This window comes from Sus scrofa, chromosome 1 (assembly GCF_000003025.6).
Source record: "Sus scrofa isolate TJ Tabasco breed Duroc chromosome 1, Sscrofa11.1, whole genome shotgun sequence".
Classification (NCBI taxonomy): Eukaryota; Metazoa; Chordata; class Mammalia; order Artiodactyla; family Suidae; genus Sus; species Sus scrofa.
Window position 1 is genome coordinate 207,850,704 of NC_010443.5, and position 26,845 is coordinate 207,877,548.

The 26,845-nt window shown below is 33.1% G+C and overlaps 1 protein-coding gene across 2 annotated transcripts in view; it reads left to right on the plus strand.

Annotated features, from left to right (window-relative positions):
- Nucleotides 1-26,845, plus strand: part of ZDHHC21 (zinc finger DHHC-type containing 21) — a 76,974-nt gene that overhangs the window by 14,214 nt on the left and 35,915 nt on the right. For both annotated transcript variants that reach the window (XM_021063619.1, XM_021063627.1), the window contains exons 4-6: nt 1,027-1,125; nt 7,651-7,762; nt 11,041-11,179. In XM_021063619.1, coding sequence (XP_020919278.1) covers nt 1,027-1,125; nt 7,651-7,762; nt 11,041-11,179 — 350 coding nt within the window. The remainder of the gene's footprint in view (nt 1-1,026; nt 1,126-7,650; nt 7,763-11,040; nt 11,180-26,845) is intronic.

Sequence of the window (26,845 nt, forward strand, 5' to 3'; positions counted from 1 at the left end):
ATTGAAAGAATAAAATTAAAGTGATATGTTTTACATGTATGTGGCATTTACAGTTTCCATGTTCATTATATTATTTTGACCCTATAAGAGGTGTGGGAAGTACAGTTTTTTAACAAATGATAAAAGTGACCAATATCATGCAGTCAGTCCTGGAGTTAGCATTTGAACTAAGTTTCCTATTATAGGTGCAGTGCCTTTATTCCCCCAACAAAACATGTATTTCTTTTTCATCTAGAAGGTAGAATTGTGATGAGTGAATATATTTTCCCTTACTGTTATTTTTTCTAGTTAGTCACTTTAAAACTCAAAAATTTCAAGATTCTTTATTTTCAAACTAAATACCTTAAGATCTGTTGAAAAGAGCAATGAACATCACTAACTCAAAGTAATTTTGAAGCTAGCCAGTTATAGTTAATGAAAAAGTTTAATTTTAGAATAGATTTAAAAATGCTGCTTTGATTCCTTCAAATATAGTATATATAGTAATTAAAAGGAAGCCAATTCATTTATACCATTGATAGGGTGCTTCTGTTAGTAAAGAATCATATTTATAACACATTTATCAGTTATTATTATGCAAAATAATATTTTAAATTAGTACATTTTAGATAGTCCTCTTGGGAGTATTATTTGATGAATGAAGTAATCATTTAATTTATCCTTTTTTTTTTTTTTTTTTTTTTTTTTTTGTCTTTTTAGGGCCACACCCATGACATATGGAAGTTCTCAGACTAGGGGTTGAATTGGTCGCAATGCAGGATCTGAGCCTCGTCTGTGACCTGCACCACAGCTCACGGCAATGTTAGATCCCCAACCCACTGAGCAAGGCCAGGGATCGAACCCATGTCCTCATGGATACCAATCGGGTTAGTTACTGCTGAGCCGAGATGGGAGCTCCCTAATTTTTCCATTTTATCTTTTGAAAAGTATTTATCCTGATGGTACTAATTCAAATATACATTTAGCATTTAAATATGCTTGTTTTGAAGGGTAAATACTAATTATACATATTTATTTATTTCCAAGTATTCTATGGCATTGCCATATTTTGTCTGGTCGCCTTAGTGAGGGCCTCAATCACCGATCCAGGAAGACTCCCTGAGAACCCAAAGATCCCACATGGAGGTATGGTGCTCTCAGACTTATCACTGTTACTATGCCAGAGGTATCATCTCTATTAATGCATTTCATTGCCTTAGGTATATTAATTGCATATGTCATCTAACACCACCTTCAAGTCTTTTCTCAGATGTTTCTTTCCAGACTTCTCTATTTAAAACCACAAATCCCAGCTGACTTCTCACATCCCTCACTCTCTGGCTTTCCTTTTCACTTTACTGGTTTATTTGTCTTCTCTCTCTCCTCCCAGTCTAGATCTGTATAACTTCTGTGAGGGTGTAGTTTTTTTGTTTTGTTTTCTTCCTTTGTTCAGTGCTGTATCCTTAGTGCTAAATAGTCTATGTCTCTTAGTAATAGTTGCTGGGTAAATATTTGTTGAATGATATATAATTACCTGAGAAATGATATTTTTCTTAATAAAGGAATTTTTTGATGGCGCCACTGACCTCATAGTATAATATTGCTCAGAGTAAATTTTTGTTGTATTATAATTTGCCTGTATTTCTCCAAGTTCGAGTCAGGGAAAATTTGAAAGCCTTTTATTCTAGTGTCGATTGAAGGTAATTTATGATCACTTTATTGCAGAGTAACCATTCAGACCACAAAAATGAACTTCAAAGGTATTGCTTGTTTTATTACATGCCAAATATAGTAAACCTCTTTTACCCTCTTTTTTGAATTTCACTTTGTGATCATTTGCTATATAAGCTTTGAGAACTCTCTGTCCTTTCTTCTAATAAGAAATTTTTATGTCCTTATTGTACATCTTAGAAGCAGAATTTTTTTATAGTAATTCAGTAGTTTCCAATCTTGCTGTACATTCGAATCACCTAGGGAGCTTTAAAACAGTCTCAGTGCCTGGATCACATCCCATATTAATTAAATCAGAATGTCTTGGGGTTTGAGAGCCAGGTATCTGTATTTTTGAAGGATCCCAGGTGATTCCAATGTGTACCAAAGTTTGGGAACCAATGTAGTAGTTCCTTCCAAAATTAGATTAAGCGGCAAGTCACTTAGAGAGCCTCCCTTGAGTTTCTGATTGTTTTTCAAGATCCATCATTTTGGGCTTACTTGGCCTTCCAAGTTTAATGGCTAAATGGGAATGATATGACACTGATGCTTATGTAGCTGTAGAAGTTTCTGAACACTGTCTGGAATATTTAGTTATTATTAGTTTATAGAAACAATATCACTGTCACATAGCAGTTATTGTGTGTGTGCATGTGTGCATATGTTTGGGCAGAAAGGATGGCACTCTAATTTGCTTAGACTCCCTTTTCTCAACTAGCCTAAACCAAAGGCTGTCTAAAATATTGATACATGTATTTATTTTCTACTTCAGTTTTAAAACCCACTGTTCCCAGAAACTCAAAGAGTCAGGCTTTTCCTAACTCAGGATTCATTTCTAATGAAATTGTTGTGCTCAAACATTCAAATGCCACCATGTGCCAGATACTACAAATCAGTGAAAGGGGCCAGGGAGGAATGATTTCATCTTGAAAATCTCATAGCATATCTGAAGGGAGTGATCACTATTCAGCCACAGTGAAATTGTCATGAGGACTAGTATTATTAGGACTTGAAATTTATAAAGAAAAAACATGAAATTTTAATTTTTATGAGACATTTCAAGATTTTAAAAAAACGTTGGCAACTAATTAAAACAATTTAAAGCATTGCTTTTAAATAAATTCCAGATTATATCTGTGGGCCAGATTGAATCTTCCTGAAACTGCTGCATTACCTTTGGCTTATAGATTCCAGTGATGGAGGACATCATGACATCTTGCTAACTATTTGGATATCTGCATTATAATCTGGTTTCAGTTGACATTTGGCCTATTTTTCTTCACTGAATGAAGAAATTCCTTTTTTTTTTTTTTTTTTTTTTTTTTTTTTTTTGCCTTTTTGCCTTTTTAGGGCCACACTCTCAGCATTTGAAGCTTCCCAGGCTAGGGGTCAAATCAGAGCTGTAGCCACTGGCCTGTGCCACAGCTCATGGCAATGCTGGATCCTTAACCCACTGAGTGAGGCCAGGGATCGAACCTGCATCCTCATGGATACTAGGCAAATTCATTTCCACTGAGCCACAATGGTAACTCCCGAAGAGTTCCCTTTTGTCCAGCTGAAAAAATGTGCATTTGTTTAGTCACATTTTAATGTTTCCAAAGTCTTTTGGTATCTCATACGTAAGATCCTGATGGTTTTGTATGAGACATAATAGACTGGGTAATCAGTAGCATTGATTGTCCAACTATTGATTGATAGTTACAGAGCTGCTGTGAGGCCTACATCCTTGTCTCTATCATCTTTTTTACTGTGGATCCTTAATAATTTCACCTCTTTATTTACCTTTGTTTTAGTTTGAAGCAAATACATTGAAATTATCATGTGCTCTTTGCTCTGATTACCTGATGATTGTGTAAATATGGTTTTAACTTAGTAAAATTTTTTTTTTAATTTAACAGTAAACAATAATATAGCATGACTAAAGAGTTGGGGCTATGAAACAGTGATATTTATTCAGCATTGTTTTAAGGTTGAGCAGTTTTATGCAGTTGAACACTTTAGAAAACTTAAACCCTAATGCTTTTATTATTTTTTAAAATTGAATTACTCTGAAATATTTCACATGCCTTTCTGTTTTTTTAAACAGAAGACATTTAGTTTCTGTGTGACCCACTAGATATGAGGCAATTTGAATATAAGAGAATGTTCCCTTTTTCCAGGTGAAGATCCCCGGAATTCGATTTTAAATACTTTTGGGCATGTAGACGAAATAGTCAAGTGAAATCATTAAATGTCTACTTAAATTACTCATACACATGTTTGAAATATAAAAATATTACTTTTTGTCATTTTCAAATTTTATGAAATGATTTTATTCAACCTAGTAACTTTTTAAAAACAGCTTTATTGAGTGTAATTCACATGCCATATAATTCACCCATTTAAAGTGTACAGTTTAGTGGCTTTTGTATATACATAAAGTGGTACGACCATCACCTCAGTCAATCTTAAAACATTTTCATTATCAAGCTCTTAACTTGTGCATTAGATGTCAATATTTTTGTCATCACTAGAGCCAATTTTTCCTTTTTTATTTCTATTTTTTAAATTATTGTATATTCCCCTTGCTGTGCCTATTCCCCTATGACTTATTTATTTTGTAAGTTTGTTACCTCTTAATCCCCTGCACTTATTTCTCTCCACTCCTTCCCCTCTCTCCTCTAGTGACCCCCAGAGTTTCTTTCTGTTTTGTTGTATTCGTTTATTTTCTACATTGGCAGCTGATCCTGTGAGGAAATCTCTATTAAGACCCAGACATTGTATTGATTTTTGTTGTTTCAAGTTACATTTTCCTCCTCAAAACATTACTTGTGTTTGAAATATATATAGTAATTGAGAGAAGGCCCCCTTATATGAGAGTCTTTTAAGAACTCAAATAGAAGGTAATTCTATGCTTTTTGAAGAATAAACTGAACCAAACCAAATCTTGCTTTGTATTCTTCCATGTATTTACAGCATTAATAAGGGTCTCTTGCTAAACAATATGATGCTGTTTACCTTACATTAAAGAGTATCTGTTATTTATGGAGTTTGTTTTCCTTTTTTTCTTTGATTTAAGTTTTGATTTTTTTCTGTCCTTTGAAAGCTGTATCTGTTAATTTTTAATTTTCTATAGCTATCATAAATTAGCATTTGGAGTCTGTCTGCCATAGGTTTTTATTTTATTTGGTTAGATAGATAGTATAAAAGTCTTACAGGTAGTCATCAGACATTAGAATACATCTGTCACCAGGGTCCTATTTGGACATGAATAAACCCTGAAGAAGAGAAAAGGGAAAAGACTGAGAGATGGCTTATGGATATATGGGGTAGGTTAAAATGGATGGCTTTTTCTCTTGTTCTGCAAGGCAGAAACATAGATGATATTTTAATTACATTTATGGATTTTAAAAGTAGTGATTTTTTTCTTTGTTCTCTAAACACATAAATGTGTGTATGTGTTTGTGCATGTGTGTGAAAATGTGCATTTTCATAGTATGTTCATCTCAAGATTCTTATAATCTTCAACTGAGCCTTAAATGGCTCAAACTCTCCAAACAAGTTTATGGTCCAGACCATAGGTCAGCAAATTCTTCTGTACTGTAAAGGACCAGATAGTAAATATTTTTAGTTTTATGGATCAAATCTATGTCACAGCTTCCTTGCTATATCATTGTAGCATAAAAAAAGCATATATAGATAATATATAAATGAATGGGTAAACTTTATGGACATTGAAATTTAAATTCCAAGATTTTTACATGTAACAAGTTATTGTTTTTATCATTATTATTTTTAATCATTTAAAACTGTAAAAAATATTCTTGGCTCAAAGGTCACACAAAATTAGGTGGTATCCTGGATTTGCCTATGGACTGTAATTTGCCAGTCCGGATTAGACTAGAGGATGAGTTACAGGCTTTCTCTGACTGTAGCCAAATGCTCTCTTTTCTGAGGATACAACATCTTAAGTATGAAATAATTTATTCTTTGGAATATTATGTGATGAAATTGCCAATAGTGAATACCCCTATTTATGTTTGAAGGGGCTAGTTTTAAGAACATAAAGTTTTTATGTTGGCCTTTAATGAAAGTAAGTTCATTCAAGAGAGTCTCCTTCCTGACTGTTCCTTGCAATATGTAAAATCAAAGTTTTAACATTGGGATATTTGGGAGCATCTAGCTTAAGTGAGGAAAAAAAGTGATATGTTTGTGACGTTGTATTATGCTACATATAAAATGAAATTCTAGTTCACTAACAAAGTATAATAGTTTGATTGTACATAAGTTAAGCTTTAATATTGTTGCTCTCTCACATGTTTTCATTAAAATAAGAATTGTAAGTAAGAAATGGAAGATGCTTTTATTTTAAAATGAAAAAATAAATGTAAAAGATAATATCTCAACTTTCATTTTATTTGAACAATTTATATGCCTTTTACTCATAATTTATTGATTTCTTCAGAGACATTTATAGAAGAGTATTTTCCCAACACTTTGCTATAAAATTCCAACATATTAGAATGGCCATTAAACTTAAAATAATGAAATTAAAATAGGGTGTCTTTAGAAAATTGAATACTACCCACTATTATCTTCTGTTACTTATATTTGGAATCTTTCACTTAAAAAAAACTTAGGCTTTTCATACTAATCAAGGAGTTAATGACCCCTACTGTGTGCTAGGTCTCTATATTCACTCTGAGTATGGGAGTTAGGCTAATTTTACTATACCCATACCTTTAACAGGGTTAGGGTGTAGTTTTCCATAAATTATATGAGATTTAAGAGTTTTGCAAAAGTAAAATTCCATTTCAAGAAATACTAAAAAGATATGTTCTGTATAATAAAGCAGTTACCTTGTCTTGGTAGATGACTATCCCATATAGTTTTTATGGATCTAATTAGATCAGTTTATAATGAAAACAAGTGATTTTCCCTTTCTTTAAACTTCATACTTTTAGCTTAATTCATACTCTTTCCCAACATACTAGAGGAAATTGCTTTTTGGTGGTAGGGTAGAGCTTTGTAAAGAACTCTTTTATTTCGGTTAAATAGCAATTTCTCATAATCTTCATTTCTCAAACTATTCTAATACCTCTTTAGCCCATCTGAAATCTTTCTGCAACCCTCCCTCATAACATTCCCAAATGAAGTTACTGATATTAAAAAAAATGGTTTTGGGAGTTCCCGTTGTGTCTCAGTGGTTAACGAATCCACCTAGGAACCATGAGGTTGCAGGTTTGATCCCTGGTCTTGCTCAGTGGGTTAAGGATCTCGTGTTGCCGTGAACTGTGGTGTAGGTCCCAGATGCGGCTCGGATCCCACATTGCTGTGGCTGTGGTGTAAGCCAGCGGGTGCAGCTCCGATTCGACCTCTAGCCTGGGAATCTCCATATGCTGCAGGAGCAGCCCAAGAAATGGCAGAAAGACAATAAATAAATAAATAAATTAATTAATTAAATAAAATGGTTTTGTATGGTGAGTTTGGGGGGATACAGTCTCTTTTTTTCTGATATTATATGATTGATTTTAACTTGGTAATCTATAAAATCAATACTCACCATTATTTTTTCTTTAGAGCCCTTAGATATTACATTTCTAGAAATTAATTTGTTTAAAATAAAATTAAGTAAAATTCTATTAAATAAAATAGTATTAAATAAAATTCTATTTTAATATAATAATTTAATTGTTCCTGAGGGTTTTGTCATTAAATTTTACTTAGAGCATATACTTAAATATATTGTTTTCTATCCCTTAGTTTAACTCTTAATAGTATCTTATTTTTATAGTGTTTAAAATTAGAAACATATATAGTAAAACATGCATAGACTAGAGCAGCAACATTTATGGCAAACATTTACACTGGAGACTTCAACACAGTATCAAATAATTCCTATAAACTCTTATGAATACTTGTTGCTAAATTTCAGCATTACTCATGTACTTTTATTAAATGGATTTTAATTTCCTTCTCTAGAAAGGGAGTTCTGGGAATTGTGTAACAAGTGTAATTTGATGAGACCAAAGCGTTCCCATCACTGCAGCCGCTGTGGCCACTGTGTAAGGAGAATGGATCATCACTGTCCATGGTAAGGAATTAATAATTCACCTTTAGGGAAAAAAAGGTAGTAAAAGTATATCTTAGTACTTAGCAGATTTAAAGCAAGTTTATATCAAAGTTATACAGTTAAAAAGTCTTTTATTAAGGATAGCTTTATTTGATCATGTGGTTCGATCAACTCCCAAAGTCATTATTCCAGAGATCCTATATTTTCTAAAAGGAGATATTTGACCAGAAAACTGAGAATTCTCACGCACCTAAATATACCATAGAACTAAGGTGATTTTATTAGATGAAGCAGTGTATGTAAAACATTTAGTACAGTATCTGATGCATAAAAAGTACTTAAATATAAATATAGTAGCTGTTATTGTTTGTAACTGTAATAAACCGTGTACATCTCATTGTATTTCTCTTCCAATTTTTTAACTGAAGAGTAACACAATTCTCATACCCTTATAACTCATTTCACCTCCTTTCAGCCATTTTCAGGGTTATATATTGGATATTGTTATTAACATTACATGCTGGCTGAATGTATAAAAGTGGTAGTAGGCTCATTCTACTGAACATTTTTGGCCAATAGGTGGCTCTCTTGCAATATTTAAAGAAAATGTTCAGTTGCAAAATAGAATTTTTGAAAACAAATGCTGTGAGAGTTCTGCATTGTATCTCATTTCAAAGCTGTCACAAAAATCTGTGAACAAGATATTGTATTTAATTCTGTTTTCCTAGCATGGGATTTCTGTATAAATATTTAAACTAGTATGGTGTAGCACTTTATAAATATATCTATATACATATATATTTTTGTTTGTACACACATGCATGCATATATACTAACTCCATAACGATCTTCTTAAATTTATAATTGCATTTATCTAAGGTCGACTGAAGGGTAGAGTTTAGCTTTGCCTAGTAATACTAGTCAATTTAGAATTTCCCTTATTTTTGATAGCACAAGTTATTAGCCAATTTTTAGTGGAAATTTAGTTTGTATTATAAATTGTTTAAATAGAAAGTAATGTCCTACGATTAAGAAAAAAATCAAAGTACTTCGTTACTATGTAAAAAAAATGTAAAATTCTGTCAATAGTATAGTATAGTGTGTAACGTAACAGTTGGTATTTAAAAAATGTGCCTTAAATAAACATATTAATTCTCAAATGATTTTAGTCAGTGATCTCTTTACAAGTTTAATAGTAATAGTTATTAAAAAGCTAGGAGTTCCCATCGTGGTACAGTGAAGAATCCGACTAGGAACCACGAGGTTGTGGGTTTGATTTTACCTCACTCAGTGGGTTAAGGATCCGGCTTTGCCATGAGCTGTGGTGTAGGTCACAGACGTGGCTCTGATCTGGCATTGCTGTGGCTCTAGCATAGGCCGGCAGCAACAGCTCCGATTGGACCCCTAGCCTGAGAACCTCCATATGCCGCAGGTGTGGCCCTAAAAAGACAAAAAAATAAAAATAAAAAATTAATTTAAAAAAATGCTAGGTAAAGCATGTATTCGGGTAAGTGGTAATCATACTGAAAAACTCAATTTTATGTACTTTTTAGATTAATATTTCTGACTTAAAATATAGTTAGTGATAAATCAACTATTTTAATAAAAAATATAGTAAGAGTTCATGAAAATCCATTGGGTAGTGCTACTTCCTTTTAAATGAATGCAATAGTTTAAGCTTAAAAAATAACAAAGAAATGTTTTGATACTGTATAGATGAGCAATAGTATTTATTTACTTATTTTTAAGGAATAAAGACTAACTTGATGACCAAAATAAAGCACTGTTTAACCAGAATTTTAAGATTGGGGTGAGATCTCTGTTCCTAGGCCTTGTGCTTCCGCAGTTTTAGTCATCTTCTCAGAACATTGGTGGGAAGGAGAATGGAGGTTAGACCAGGAGCTGTAGTAGATTCAGGGGTTTATGTGATTGAATTCCCTGATAGAGCATTGCTGAGATGTTCAGAGAGAGGAGTAAACTAGTTGCAGTGTAAACTAGAAGCGAGGAGAATTTCTGTAATTTTCAGTAGCTGCTTTCTTAAGAGCTGTAGATTTGGAGGTTAGTTCTTTGATCACCTCAAGACTTCCTCTGTTTCTAGTTGTGATCGCTCTTTCTAAGGAGTTTGTTACCAAAAGAGCTCTTACATGTAGATTATCTCATTGTTTCTTAAAGTTCTCTGGTTAAGAAAAATGCCAGAATTAGAGCAGTTATTTCTCAGATTTGGGGGGTGGGGTTATAGGAAGGATGGAACAAGGATAAGTCATCTTTCAAGCAACAACTGTTGAAGGGTATTTTTGAGTGCATGCAGAAGCATCCTTCTCTGATAGCCCTGCTTGCAGAAAACAAAACACAGGAGGTTTACTTCTTTACAAAGCGTGAGCTCTGTAGTCTAAGAAATGCCTCTCTAAGTTTTTCTGTTCAGTTATTAACCAATTTTTTAAAATAGTTAAATGATGTACCTTTAAAACAATTTAAGTTAGGAATTTGACCCTCTTATTTACTTATTTTCAAGAAATGGCAATATAATGCTATATTGAGATGAAAACATTTGTGAAAGGTAATTTATAGTTTTGAACTAGAGTTTTCTGCTGGAATTTAAAATATTTTGAAAATCTAGATCCAGTAAAAATTTTGGAACAAGAAAATACTTAGCTTGCATTAGCATTGAAAATTTGGGATTATAATATTAATCCTTTTTCCTAGTTATGGTTCGCTGTTATACTGGTAGAAATGTAGCTCTAAAAACTTGTAAATACTTTTGAATATGTGTTTTATTTTCAGCAACCAAGGTTAGATTTTAAAAGTAAGGGGAAAAAATGTGAATGCTTAGCAGTATGTCAGAGTGGCAGGTTGAAGTTTTTTTACTTCAAATCTTTCCAGTTGGTCTCCAGAGCTAGACTGCTATAGAGGAAGAACAGTGTGTAGAAGAGGGTTCTCGTTCTCTTGACCACACTCTCTCCTGATTGTACATCCTCTGGCAAGTGTCCTAACTCCTTTGTTCCTTTTTTGTATCAGTGAAGCAAGAAGACTGCCATCTGTTCTTCCTGCCTCACTGGGTTGTTGTTGAGTGAAGGGAGATCACATATGTGGACTTCTTTGAAAAGTAGAATGGACTTTACAAATGTGCTTTACATATCTTTTCTTATGTACTTTTTGCCTTTAGGTTTGAGTGGCTTTAGCTCACCTCCATGAAGTTAGCACATATGAAATTGTTTGTCTTTATCCCTAGTTTTACTATCCTAAAATTAACATCTTATAAAATGTAAAATATTTTTTCTTTTTCCTTTTTTCCCCTTCAGGATTAACAATTGTGTTGGTGAAGATAATCATTGGCTTTTTCTGCAGTTGTGTTTCTACACTGAACTTCTTACTTGCTACGCACTGATGTTTTCTTTCTGCCACTATTATTACTTTCTTCCACTAAAAAAGCGTAACTTGGTAAGAAATGTTTATATCCACTAATGTTAGAGCGACTGCAGTATACAGTGATTAACATGTGGTGCTTTTAAGTGCAAAAAATGGAAAACAAAAACAACAAAAACCTCAATTTGGTGCATTTAAAAATATACTGGAATTGAAAAATTGGACCCTATTCTGACATTCCCTTTTAAGCAAATCTTTATGATTATTGGTGTTGAGTTATTTAAAAAGCAACATATTAGATTTTTTCACATATGTATTTTTCATTTACACATAGCTGCAATAATGAAAAACAAAGTGAAAATGTTAATTTCTTGTTTCTTTTCAGGAATAAAAATAGATTTGTTTAATTTTTAAATTTAAAAAGGAACATTAAATTCTTGAGAGAAAAGACTTTTTTCCCTGACTTTTTTTTTTTTTTTTTTTTTTTTTGGCCACTCCACAGCACATGGAATTCCCAGGCCAGGGATCAGATCCGAGCTGTAGTTGTGACCTATGCTGCAGCTGCAGCAATGCCTATCTTTTAACCTGCTCTGTGGGGCTGGGGATCAATCCTGAATCCTGGTGCTGCAGAGATGCCACCAATCCTGTAGCACCACATCAGAAACTCCTCCTCTGATTTTTAATAGGAGTGATGAAATGAATTTTCAGGATGTCTGAAAAAGTTATTATTATATATACCATTTGAGGCAATGAGTTTCCCATTTGTAGAGGAACTACACTAGATATTAATAAGACTTGCCCCAGTTGGTGGTGTTAGTGGTGATGGTGGTGGTAATAGCAGTAGTAGGAGTTAAGTCTTGATTCTATATCAGCCCTGTGCTGTGGGCATGTAATTTTAATTCTTACATAAATGCCCACACCAACCACTGGAGGTGGGTCTGATTTTCCCACCATTTTTATAGATGAGGAAACATGCTAAGAGAGGTTATATAACTACTTACTGAAAGTACAAAGCTAGGAAGTTACTCAACTGATTTTAGTTTGGAGCTGGGATTTGAACCTGATTTTGTGTTTTCTGAATCTTTTCTTGTATGTTTTGTGTGCAGAACTGGTATTTGTACCTGATCCTGTGTGTCATTTGGACTGAAATTGTGTTTTTAAAATGCCTTCTATGTGCGTGCGTGTGTGTGACAGAGAGAATATGCCCCAGTGTGCAAGTGTGTGTGAGAGGAAGCAAAGTAGGGAAGAAGGAATAGAATCCCTGATGGAGAAAGGTGTTTTTCTTTCCTATTTATGTCATTTTATACTGTTTAAATCTTGTATATCAGAAATAACAAGTTCAGTGGTGCTATATACAATTAGATTTTGCAATAAGAGAGCAATTGAGAGAAGGTCTTTAAATTCTCTGTACTTCAATTTTTTTTGTATACATGCTCATTTTGTATAATTTAAAGAGGATATTTGTTGTTGCTTGGTTGCATATATCAGTGGGGCTTTGTTGTGAGTGAACAATTAAAATTAGTTACTAATAACTGAAAAAAGTTCAAAAGGGAGACAGAACTTTAAATATAGGTGTTTGACATTATCACACTGGTAATTTAGTGCATGTTAGTACTATAGTTTTTAGAAATATTTCATCATATTTATAGATTAATTTCTGATATAATTGGTATTGTAGTTAGAATATATGAAAGGTTATACATATTGTCCCAAGAGTATCTTGTTTCAGATAGATTGAGCCTAATAAGAAAAGTATTTGAATAACATTTACTGGTAAGATTAAGTTCATAATGTTTTAAAAATTGAGAACTAAAATTTAGTAGCATTAATAAAAAGCTGGTAGAGTTTCTCTAGGAAGGAATGCATTGTAGTGTAGTAGAGGGATTGGCAAACCATGGGCATTGCATTAAATTTGACCCTTTACTTGTTTTTATTAATAAAATTTTCCCTGAAACACAGCATTCTGTGTTTACATATTGTTTACCATTGCTTTTGTGCTACCATAGCAGAGTTGAGTAGTTGTGACAGAGGTATATGGTCCAAAAACCTAACATATTAAGTCTCAGGCTCTTTATGTTGCATTTACTAAACTCTGGTAGTGGAAAGCTCTTGATTTTTTAAACAGATACCTAGGATTAAGTCTTGGCTTTTATTTTAAGTATAACCTTTGACACATTGTTTAACCTTTCTGAACTGCAATGTCTGCTTCTGAAAAATGTAGATAGTAATGAGATTAAATGAGATAACACATATAAAAGTACTTGATAATAGACTCACAGTTTATGTTATTTGATTTTAATGAAAGCACGCAGAAGGAGAGAACAATTTTTCTTTGGCCTATTAACTTTTATGTAAAATTTAGAGACTTACTCAACAGTATTACTAGAGATTGATGACAGACTAAAGAAATTCAAATACTCAAATATAGTGGTAGTATTTAACTGAAGGATTTAGACATAACAAATTATAAACTGATATCTCTCTCCAAGTGAAAGGTAAAAAACTCTGGAAAAATTACTGTAGATTAGAGGAAAGATCACTTCTTTTAAATGGAAAAACTGATTTTAGGTAATACTATTTTAATACTTAGAAATATAGATAAAGGCATATATTTTGTCTTTTTAGGGCCACCCCACAGTATATGGAGGTTCCCAGGCTAGGGGCTGAATTGGAGCTACAGCTTCTGGCCTATGCCACAGTCACAGCAATGTCAGATCCGAGCTGTGTCTGCAACCTACACCACAGCTCATTGCAACGCTGGATCCTTAACCCATTGAGCGAGGTCAGGGATGGGACCTGAGTCCCCATGGATACTAGTCAGGTTTGTTAACTGTTGGGCCTTAACAGAACTCCTGACAAAGGCATATATCTATATGCATACTGAATGATGACAAAAGACTAGTTGTATAGTAAATGTTTATTAAAAGATTTAAAATCTAGGAAGAAAATATGAAAAGTGAGTAAAAGTTGGGTTTTGAAAATTCAAACTCAGTTTTCCCTAGAGCAATCACTTGCAGAGGCAGTATTGGTGATTTTTAATTAAAAAAAACAATCATGATAATGGTTAGTGGGATTACCAAATGAAAATCAAATAGTTAGCTGTATCATTTTAGTTATGGAGCCACTTTGGTAACAAGCAGTAAATTACAAATAGTTCTACGGACCCAACAGAGATCTTTTACCTAGTAATGCTGAGCAGGAATTGTTCAAGTCTTAGAGTATTCTTTTGTTTAAAGTAGGATGTTTTTATAATTACCTTCATTTTAGATATAATGAAATTGAAACCCAAAGGGGTTTTGACATTTCTGAGATGATTTGTCATCCTGTTGGGTAGTCTAATGTGTTTTAACCTTGTTTATGATAAATTTTCTGAATGAATTTATTCATGTATTTTCAAGTTTGGTATGTGGGGAGAAGAACTTTACCATAATGTTATCCAGTGTAAAAAAAAAAAAAATACTATTTTGTTTGACTAATTTAAAGACATAAAAATAGTGTGTTTATTATTGGTGTCACTAACATACTTAAAGTTAGTAAAGCTAAATTCTAGGACAAGAATTAGAGCTAAACCTGGAAAAAATATTTTATTATTTATATAGCCCCAAATATTCTAAGGATCTAAAGCAAAATGAATGTTCAGTAGCACTTAGTATTCATTGACATGAACTCTAATTATTGCACTGATTTAGATGTTGATAATTTAAGGCTGTATTACCAGGTTCATACAGTCTTAGAATTCTAATATTGCTTTATTGAGTTGACTCTTGCATTATTATAAATTATACTTCTTTATCTGTAGTTGTTTTTGCCATAAAGTGTTTTCTTTCTGTTACTAATTTAGCTATATCATCTTTCTTTCGGTTAGTATTTTCATGGTATATCATTTTCTGTCTTTTTACTTTCAACCTTTCTCAGTTATGTCTTGATATGTGTCTTACAGACACCAATTTTTTTTTTTTTAAAGTCTAGTTGGATAATCTTTGTCTGCTAATTGGTAGTCCATTTTTATTTACTGTGACTGATATTAATCCTGTCATCTTACTATTTGTTTTCTACTTGATCCATCTGTTCTTTATTTTTTTCTCCTTTCTTTGGAATTTTCAATTTAAAATCCCTTCTGATGGAATTTCTTTCTTTTTTTTTCTTTTTTTTTTTTTTGCTTTTCAGGGCCACCCCCAAGGCATATGGAGGTTCCCAGGCTAGGGGTCGAATCAGAGGTATGACTGCTGGCCTGTACCGCAGCCATAGCAACTCCAGATCCGAGCTGCATCTGCGACCTGCACCACAGCTCACGGCAATGCTGGATCCTTAACCCACTGAGGGAAGCCAGGGATCGAACCTGCATCCTCATGGATCCTAGTTGGGTTCATTAACTGCTGAGCCACAATGGAGACTCTGGAATTTCTTTTTTTATTCTTTTTTAAATAATTTTCCCAGGGATCAAAACATACTTACCTTTTTTTTTTTTAAGTTTAATATATGTTGGTACTTTAACCATTGCCGAGATAATGAATGTAATGGCCTTAGAACCCTTCTTAGCATCATCATTTTTCTTATTGTGGGGTCATAAAACAGATGTAGAACTAAAACTCATGACATAATTGTTATCATTTACATATTATATGTTATAATGCATATGTCATATGAAGTCAGTATTCATTTAGAGTTACCCTCACATTGATGCTTTTTCTGGTCCTTCGTCTCCTCATAAGTTTCTAAGCTTCTTTCTGAGAGTATTTTTTCCTGCTTCTTGATGGAAGAATACTGGAACGTACTCTTCCACTTTGGGTTTACCTAAAAATGTCTTTATTTCTCTTTCATTTTTGAAGCATTTATTTGCATGGCCTAGAATTAGAGGTTTGGAGTTATATCCAGGTTTTCAAAGATGCAATTTCCTTGTCTCATGGTTTCCATCATTTCTTTTGTAAATTCTGTTGTTAGTTTTATTGTCCTTTCATTGAAATAGTGTATCTTTTCTCTGACTGCTTTTATTATTTGGTTATTTAATTATATTATCCACCTTTGTTGAGGTATAATTAACATAGAAATTTATAAAATATTCAAATTGTGCATTATGATAATTTGATGCATGTATATTTTGAAAGGATTCCCCCTATCTAGTTAATTAACACATCCATCACCTTACATATTAATCTTTTCTTTTATGAGAACTTTTATTCTACTCTCTTAGCAAATATAAGTTATGTAATATGGTGTTAAAATTATGGTCACTATGTTTTTACATTAGATTCTTAAACCTTATTCATTTTGTAGCTAAAATTTGTACTATTTTACCAACCTGTCTCCAACCCTAGACCCTGGCAACTACTTTTCTATTCTTAGTCTCTATGAGTTGAACTTTTTTTTTTTTTAAATTCCACATATAAGTGGTACCATTTGGCTTGTTTCACTTAGTATAATCCCATCGAAGTACAACCATGTTGTCAAAATAGCAGGATTTCATGGCTGAATAATGTTACATTGTGTATATATACAATGCTCAAATCAGAGGTCTGGCTGCTGGCCTATGCCACAGCAACACAGGATCTGAGCCACGTCTGCGACCTACAGATCAGGTCACGGCAACACTGGATCCTTAACCCAATGAGCATAGTCATGGATGCTAGTCACATTTGTTTCTGCTGAGCCACAATGGGAACTCCCTGTCTTTTTTTTTTTTTTTAATCCATTCAGTTACTGAAGGATATTTAGGTAGCTTCCATATCTTTCTTGACTGTTGTAGTGAATTCTGTAGTGAATATGGAAGTGCACGTACCTCTTTGATATTCTTGTAAGTTTGATTAGGTCCCATTTGTTGATTTTTGTTTTTATTTCTCTTTCCTTGGGAGACAGACCTAAGAAAACATTTATAAGGTTGATGTCAGAGAATGTTTTGCCAATGTTCTCTTCTAGGAGTGTTATGGTGTCTTGTCTTATGTTCAAGTCTTTTAAGAAATTTTGAGTTAATTTTTGCCAGCACCACTTCTTAAAGAGATTATCTTTTTTCTATTGAATATCCTTGGCCCTTCTGTCATTTTTTTTCCGCTTTTTAGGGCCACACCCACAGCATATGGAGGTTCCAGACTAGGGATCTGATAGGAGCTACAGCTGCTGGCCTGCATCACAGTCACAGCAACACAGGATTCAAGCTACATCTGCAACCTACACCACAGCTCACAGCAACGCCAGATCTTTAACCCACTGAGCAAAGCCAGGACTCAAACTCGCATTCTCATGGATCCTAGTTGGATTCGTTAACTGCTGAGCCATGAAGGGAACTCCTCTTTTGTCATAAATTAATTGACCATATAAGAGTGGGTTTTTTCATGGACTGTCTATTCTGTTCCATGGATCCAAGTGTCTTTATGCCAATATCATACTATTTTAATTACTATAGCTTTGTAATATACTTTGAAAGCCGCCAGCTTTCTTTAGATTGCTTTGGTTGTCTGGGATCTTTTGTGGTTCCATACAAATTTTAGGATTGTTTTTTCTATTTCTATGGGAAATGTAGTCGAAATTGTGATAGGGATTGATTGCATTGAATCTGTAGATTTCTTGGGTAGTATGGACATTTTAAGAATATTTAATTTTTCTAATCTGTGAGCATGGAATACCTTCATTTATTGGTGTCTTCTTCATTTTCTTTCATCAGTGTCTCATAGTTTTCACTATACAGATCTTTCACTTGTTGGTTAAATTTATTCCTGGGTATTTTATTCTTTTTGATACAGTTAAAAATGGGATTGTTTTCTTAATGGTTTTTTGTTATTAGTATATGGAAATGCAACTGATACTTGTATATTAATTTTGTACCCTGGAACTTTATGAATTCATTTGTTTGTTGTAACATTTTTTTGGAGTCTTTATGTATTCTGTATGCCATAACATATTATCTCCAAAACAGTGTCAGTTTTACTTCTTTCTTTCTAATTGGATGTCTTTTATTTCTTTTTTCTTGCCCAATTGCTCTGATTTCCATTGTTGTTCAGTAGTATGTTGTTTAATCACACAGTTGTGAATTTTCTAGTTTTCTTTTTATAATTGATTTCCAGTTTCATACCATTGTTGGAAAAGATGCTTGAAATGATTCCAGTCTTAAAATTATTAAGATTTGTTTTGTGGTTTAACATGATATACCCTGGATAATGTTTCATGTGCACTTGAGAAGAATATGTATTTTACTCCTTTTGGATAGAATGTTCTTTAAATATCTGTTAAGTCTGTCTGGGTTTAATGTATAGTTTAAGTCCAGTGTTTCTTTGTTGATTTTCTATTTGGATGATCTATCCGTTGTTGAAACTTAAGTATTAAATTTCCCTACTATTATTCTATTGCTGTCTATTTCCACCTCAAGTCTGTTAATATTAGTTTTATGTCTTAGGTGCTCCTTTGTTTCATGCATCATATGTACAAACATTATATTCTCTCTCTCTTTTTTTTTTTTTTTTTTGTCTTTTTAGGGCCACACCCACAGCATATGGAGGTTCCCAGGCTAGGGGTTGAATTGGAGCCAGGGATCCTAGCTGCATCTGCAGCCTGCAGTAGAGCTCATGGCAATGCCGGATCCTTCACCTTCTGAGTGAGGCCGGGGATCAGAACCTGCATCCCCATGGATTCTAGTCAGGTTCATTACCACTTAGCCACAATGGGAACTCCCCTATTCAATCCTCTTTTTGAAAATATTTCTTTATCATTGTATATTGCTCTTCTTTGTGTCTTATTATAGTCTTTGGCTTAAAGCATATTTTTCTGTATAATTACAGGTACTTCTGCTTTCTCTTTTTTTTCATTTGCATGAAATAACTTTTTCCTTCCCTTCATTTTCAGTCTGTGTCCTTAAAGCTGAAGTGAATCTCTTGTAGGCACTATATAGTTATGTCTTGTTTTTATTTGTTTTTTTTTTTTAAATCCATTCAGCCATTCTTTGTCTTTTGATTAGAGAATTTAATCCATTTACATTTAATTATTCATAGATGCTTACATACATACTATTAATAACTGTAATGTTCTTACTCTTGCCATTTTGAAAATTGTTTTCTGTGTCTTTTGTAATTCCTTTATTCCTTCCTTTTCCTCTTGCTTTGTTCCTTTGTGATTGGGTGATTTTCTGTAGTAGAGTGCCTAATGTGTAAGATTCACTCAGCTAGTTTCTGGATTTCTTTCAGAAGGAATTACTTCAAGCTTATCAGTAGGTTTATTGTGTTTGTGGGAAGAGTTGAGTACAGGAGCCTTCTCTGTTGCCATCTTGGGCTGTAATGCCTATGATTTCTTTTGGTTTTGTGTTTTGGAGTTATTTTATGATGTGTTTCATTGTTGTTTTCTTTGCATTTTTTTCTTTTTGAGAATTTATATAACTTTTTAAATCTGTGACTTGGCATTCTTAAGTTATAGACATTTCTTGGTCTCTGTCATTTGAACTATTACTTCTGCCCAACTTTATTTTTCTCTTGTACTTTTAGGATTCTAATTACATGCACATGAGATATCACTGCACTACATAACTTTTGCAGTCTTTTCTGCATTTTTCTTTTGTTTTTCCCCTTGTGCCTCAGACTAGATATTTTCTACTAACCCTTCTGGTTAACTAATCAACTATTATAGTCTACTTAATCTCTTGTCGGACTCCTCTCTTGAGTTTATTAATTTAGTTATATTTTTCACTGTCAGAATTTCCATTTGATATTTTTTCCATAGATCACATCTCTAGTGAAATTATTCATTGGTCATCTAAATTTTTGAACATTCTAACCAAAGTTATTTTAATGTTTATATCTGATGATTTCAGTAAAGAGATCTACTTGTGAGTCTGTTTCTATTGACTTTTCTTCTCTCCCTTAGTTTCCAGGTATTTTGTCCTTTCTTCTGATATACCTGATAAGTTTTGTTAGGTACCAGGCATTATGTATGACTAATTGTAGAAGATTTGGTTGATGCTTTCTTTTTCAAGATATGATTTACTTTTTTTATGGATAGTCAATAGAAGGTTTATCTTGATCTAATCAAGAATTTGTATAATAAATCTTTCTAAGGCTTAAATAACAGAACATTGGTCTTAATATAACAGTTCCTTTCAACATGACATGTTCTGTGTTCATTGAGATTTTATAAGGATTTATAATTACTGGATTTTATCTTCATAAGGACCAATTTCACTTGGCCTTTTCTCTTTATGATGTAGCCTTCAGGAGTTTCTCAGCTGGAAACTTCAGTATTTACTTTGGATTGTTCCTTCTCCTTATTGTTTGTCCAGCTCTGTGAGTTTGCAGAAAGCTCTGAGCCTCGACTTCTACTTGACCTTTCATACAGTACTGCTGATGAATTGGCAAGTACCTTAAGGTAAAAAGTAGTGCAAATTGTAGGATTCACCTTAGTGCATTTCTTCCCTTTCTGGAATCTTGACACTTTAAGTCCTGGCTCATTTGGTTATTTCCCAGTATCTTCTGTGAGCTCTTTATTTATCAATAAATTTGATTTTATCTGGCTTTTAGTAGTGTTCTTATTGGAAGGGTTAGTCTCATTCAATCTCTTCCCTTATAGGTGTCACTGGCAGTAACATTTTGTTCAAAAATTTCTTCCCAAGTGGTTTCAATCATTATCACCTGACTATACAACTCCAGGAAATAACACTCATGTCATACATAAACTATGTAAACACTATCCTGTAGATTTGTGTAGAACAATACTCCTGTAGCTGTAAGTTTAAAAAACTGTTGCACTGTAGAGAATGAGACTCACCATGGACTTTATAGTATCAGTAGAGATTAACTAAATGCAGAGATGAAGGAAGTCATTGCTAGATAAGAAATAACAAAAGACTTGAGGCAGTTAATTGGAAATATTGGTTTTAAGTCAGATTTATTCTAAGTTACTAATGAACTCAATAGAAAATATTTATAAGGCTACATAATAGAAAGTTGCCCTTATTGTGGCAGGTTTTTTTTTATGACATTTATTGTATTTTTTAATAAAAGTAGGAAATTACCAGTAACTTCAGTACAAAGTCACCATTTGGCATTAAAAAAATAATATTTTATAGTGGAATATTCTTCAAATAGTCCTGCTGCATCAATTTTTTAAAGTCTTTGCTTATCTCTCATTTTTCTCTAAAACAAATAAACAGACTATATCCAGCTCTTCATTTTGTGTGTAAAGTTGTCTGGAAACCTTGTTTATAAACCTTGCTACTCTTTCCATTGTTTGGGATATGGTTTGGAGATTCCCAAATATCCCTAATTATCTTTAGAGACTGTATTACTGATAACTGTGCATCTTTCTTATGGAGAAAATAGTACAATTAAAGTACACGATGGACTTTAACAGTTTATTCTTCTGTCAGCCAGAGTTAAGTGAAAGCTTAGTCTGCATTTTTCTCTATACTCTTTCAGGTAGATAGATGGCAGTATAGTATCTTTTCTAGACGAGTATTAAGTTCTAAAGCTGAGTGCTTATTCTCTGCGTAGGAAAAGAAAGTGTTAACAGCTCTTACTAGGTTTTTGTTTCTTTTGTTTTTTTGATGATGAAAGTGTCCATTCATTAAACAAAAGAAAAAAATGGACTGACTTTTAAACTTTGCGGTGATGTCACTTAACCTGTATTTAGTAGAAAACTGGTACATTAATGGTTAACCGCATTGGAAAGAGTTGAGAAATAGCAGACTCTTCACGAACTGGGAAAATAAAGGACCCTGATTTCCTTCCATTTGTGAACTTCTCTTGGCTTTCTGTTTTTAAGGGAGTGCTTTCTCTACTGTATTGTTTTAATTGCTTTACAATAGCTCCATTGTTTTTGAGAGTAACTTTTTTGCTTAATGCTTTTTAGATTTCTTCTTAATCTTTACTTTTAAAATATCCACCTATCATGGACTTTGAAAGATTTATGTGTTTTTACTATGTGAAGTTTTGAGGAAATACTACTTTAGTTAGAGAAGGAGGAAATAGGAGGTATCAGAAATAAGGAATTTATTCATCATGAATAAGTGCCCCAAATAAGGATTTATTTTTATGCTGTTAAGTATTGATTTATATCCTATGTTTTGTCCTAAAGAAAGCTTACAAACCTAAGATGAATTAGTAGTACCATCTTCTTTATAAATAGTAACTAAAACCCCCTCAAAATTCTGTTAATATTAAGACAAAAATTCTTATCTAGAAAAATTGCAGAAATATAATAGCTGTCTTTCTAAATAAATGAGGATAAATTAAACATTTTTAGTTGGAATCACATAATCCAAAATCAATAAAGATTATAAGCTTTGAGGTATTTGGAGTTTTTCGGATTTTAAATGTCAAATTAGTTTGACTATCATTTGTGTTTATCATGCCAATATAATGCTAACTTTTACTAAAATCCTCTTGAAACTAATGTCTTCCTTTAAGTGGTTATTGGCATGAAAATAATTTTCAAGATTTCTGTAGATTGGGGGATCATGTAGCATTTTAAATGAATAAAATGGATGGATATTAAAAAATTTTTTCTTTGCCTAAGGATCTGTATTTGACTATTTTTCACATACTTATTTTAAATACTTATAAGCAAATCCCTGGTCATTTGGTATATTATTAAATCACAGTAATGTACTTGATCTTGTTGTATGATGGTTGTTTACCAAAACCATTGTTAGAAAATTATAGCATTTTGATTAAATATGAGGGAAAGTATCCTTATAATTAGAGGATTTACTTTCTAAGATTTATTATTTATTGATCTGTGACTATTTCATTAGTCATATATTTTAGGATTTTCACTCGATTTGTAAGATTTGATTAGTGGAAAATGTCAGTTCATTTAAAATGTCCTTGAGAGGATAAGTAGTATGATTCCCATTGTACAGAAAAGGTACTGAGATTCAGAAAGGTCCAGCAACTTGTCTAAGCAGAGAATTACCCTACTTGGCAGAGGTGTGATTTGGGCCCATTTCTGTCTTTCCCCAAGTCAGTATTCTTTCTATAGTACCAAGCTGCTCTTCCACTTTTTTGTACTTTTCCCTGAGGGAGTTTTTTAGCAGATTAAAAAATACTCAAGCATCACAAAAGCTTTTTCAGAGAAAGCTTATTGAATCTCCTGATTAATAAATTCATACTTTGCTGCTTTCATTTTTAATTGAGGTAACTCATTTTTAGTAGTTTAATATAAAAGACTGTCAAAATATATCTTATAAAAGCGTTATAATAGGTTAAAATATTTTTTAAAAATATGTACCTGCTGACAATCACATATTAGATAATACTGTCTCTTTATTGTTTTCCTATGTGAGAAAATAAGAGCTTGTTTTCTTTCTTAAATAATTTGTACCTACCTGTTAGTGTGGAGCTTATGTAAGTAATCATTTGTGACAGTTCTAAAGTTACATCTTTTAAATTGCTTTTAGATGAAGTAGATTGAGATAATTTCTAGTTGATTATTTTATACCTATTTTATGTGAAGGGCAAAAACTAATACACTAACTGCATTTAAGGCTATGAGGAGAGTGGCAGAAGCAAGGAAGGAATGGAGAGAATTTCAATAAAGGACATGCTGCCAGTATTCAGAAGAGGAAAATAAATAACGCTTAGCAGTTCAGCCAACTCTTTAGCTAGGAAAGTACATTATTATTATTCCAATTAACTCCTATCTAATAGTGTTGCTAGGGATTTGATGTCAGATAGAACCATGCCACAGAATTATTTGCATAGCTTTTTGGCTAACAAAGAATAGATGTAGCCAGGTTGCAGGTAGCTTTGAATATCAGTAAATCTCTTTGTAATTTAGTTTAATCTTTTTATATGATCAATCTTAAGGAATCTTGAGTACTTAGGTTATTTATTGCTATTTTTTTTAAAATATAGGCGTTAATATTTATATAGGGTCATATATTATGGACATTATGAATGAATAAAATTACTGAAATATGTATTTTTTTGGCAAGAATAGCCAAGAGTAGTGTGGAACTAAGATAAGTTTGAAATGGAAATTATTTTTAGTGCTAGTATAAAGGTAGTTTGGTGCATTTGAATATTTCTCTGTATTTGAAATGCTATTGGAGGTATCATCCTAGAAATTTTCTTTTTCTTTCTTTCTTTCTGCCCGGAAGGTATGGTGTCAGGTATATAATTAGTTTGTATTTTTAGAAAAAAAAATAGTTTAGGAATACCCTCTTATTCTAACAGTTGTCAGTTCTGTATTCAGTATATTCTGTGCTTTTAGTGACAGATGGAACAAAGAAACCTCATGCTAGATTTTGACCTTGCCCTGCACTACCAGGTCTACCAAATATACATCCTCATTAAATTTTATATAGCTAGTTATTTATGAACATTATAGCACTTAGCATAATGATTTAGCAGTTTTACGTCCCTGCAGGAATGTTTCGCTCACTTTAAGTTTAAATGGTTAAACCCTGGCAGCAATTTTATTGTCTCACTCGTCTTTTACTTTTATGACACACTGTATGGCACTATATTAAATGGTAAATATAGCAAGAAAAATGTTTTCTTTTCTTATGGAATTGCTCTAACTTTTCTAGATACGATATGGGAAAGCAGACATAGTGATTTTTCTGAAATATTTTACCCTCAGCCATGAATCTGGCACTCGAGTACCAGTGAAATTTGTTCCCTAAGAAAGCTACATTTATATCTATATCAGAATTTAATGTCTAATTCTGTCTGCTCAGTGAGAGCCATGAGTCAGGTATAAATAGTGTGTTTTTTTTTTTAATTAGATATTAATTTGCATTAGGATTTAACAAGATTGGAAAAAAGTGCATTTTACATGGGGGCTAGAGATGAGAGAGGGATGTACAGAATAATCCTGTAACTTCTTTGCCTGTATTTTTTAATATAATGATCAAACTTAAGCTGAGGCCAATTCTAAAAAAGTGCTGATAACTGTATAGATATGGTAGGATTTTGCTTTATGCAAGAGTAGTTTCCACATGAATCTAACCTCAGCATGTGAAGTTGGTTATTTAGCCATTTTGAAAATTCAAATCTGTATATGTTAGATATCTTAGTTGTGATCTAAGCTATTTTCATTTTTGAAAAACAGAGAAATCCTTTCCAGTAGTACAGTGGGGGAAGGAGGGAGGCTTTGCCGCTCTCCTAGCTGACTTCCCCTCTCCCCCTGCTCCCCAGAGGCATTGATAATGATATCTGGAGACATTTTTGGTTGTTACAACTGGGAGAGTGCAACTGGCATATACTGGTCAGGGATGCTGCTAAATACCCTATTGCATGGTAACATCCCTTACAACAAAGTACGACCCAGCCTAAAGCAGAGTAGTGCTGAAGCTGAGAAACCCATTTCCTCAGTAGGAGGAAGATCACAAATACCTCACATGTTAATATTCAGACTAGTTTCATAAAAATGCAGACAACTACTTAAAAATAATAGTTTATAAAAATTGGTTCCTACTTATTAATATAAACTGTTTATATTTGGCATGTAAAATTTTACTTGTGAAAGTTATTTATTTTCACAAATTATGAAGAAAATTCATTAAACAAGTTAACAAATATTTATTGAGTGTTTGCTCTGTGCACTGGTACCTGTTCTAGCCCCTGAGGATGAAGCAGTGAACAAAACAAAGTTCCTACATAAAGAGTTTACCTTCTAATTGGGAGAGACAAGCAATAAACAAATATATGGTATACAAGAGTAGTATTATGAAGTGTAATAAAGCTGAGTAAAGAATAGAAAGTAAAGATTGATAATATAGTCAAGGAAGGCCTTTCTGAGATTGACACCTGGAACTTAAGCATGTTGCTGATATTGGGAGGAAGATCATTCCAGCCAGAGGACAGAACCAATGCCAGGACTCTGAATTGGAAACATGCTTGATATTTTTAAGAAGAGTAAGGAGACTAGGTTATCTTGAGTGGAGTGAATTAGGGAAAGAATAGTAGGAAACGAATTGAGGGCAGTGAGGGCTGGCTTGGAGCGGAGACTTTGTTTTCTTAGGGTGTTTAGCGGTTGGGACTTTGGAAGCTATTGAAGGGTTTTGAGCAAAATCACACAAACTGATTTACATTTTAGAAAGAAAACTGATTGCAAGGAAGAATAAATTTGGAGACAGTGATGGCATCAGGAAGACCAGTTACTAGACTATGAAAATATGGTCCAAACGAGATGGTCTGGGGAGTGGTGAGTGTTGAGGAGTGGTGCATTATAGTTTAAGAGCTAACAGGATTTGGTGATGGTTTGGATGTGGGGTTTGAGATAAAAAGTGACAAGTCAAGTTTTTTTTTTTTATTTTTTATTTTTTTTTATTTTTTTTATTTTTTTTTATTATTTTCCCACTGTACAGCAAGGGGGTCAGGTCATCCTTAGATGTATACATTGCAGTTACAGTTTTTTCCCCCACCCTTTCTTCTGTTGTGACATGAGTATCTAGACATAGTTCTCAATGCTATTCAGCAGGATCTCCTTATAAATCTATTCTAGGTTGTGTCTGATAAACCCAAGCTCCCGATCCCTCCCACTCCCTCCCCCTCCCACCAGGCAACCACAAGTCTCTTCTCCAAGTCCATGATTTTCTTTTCTGAGGAGATGTTCATTTGTGCTGGATGTTAGATTCCAGTTATAAGTGATATCATATGGTATTTGTCTTTGTCTTTCTGGCTCATTTCACTCAGGATGAGATTCTCTAGTTCCATCCATGTTGCTGCAAATGGCATTATGTCATCCTTTTTTATGGCTGAGTAGTATTCCATTGTGTATATATACCACATCTTCCGAATCCAATCATCTGTCGATGGACAT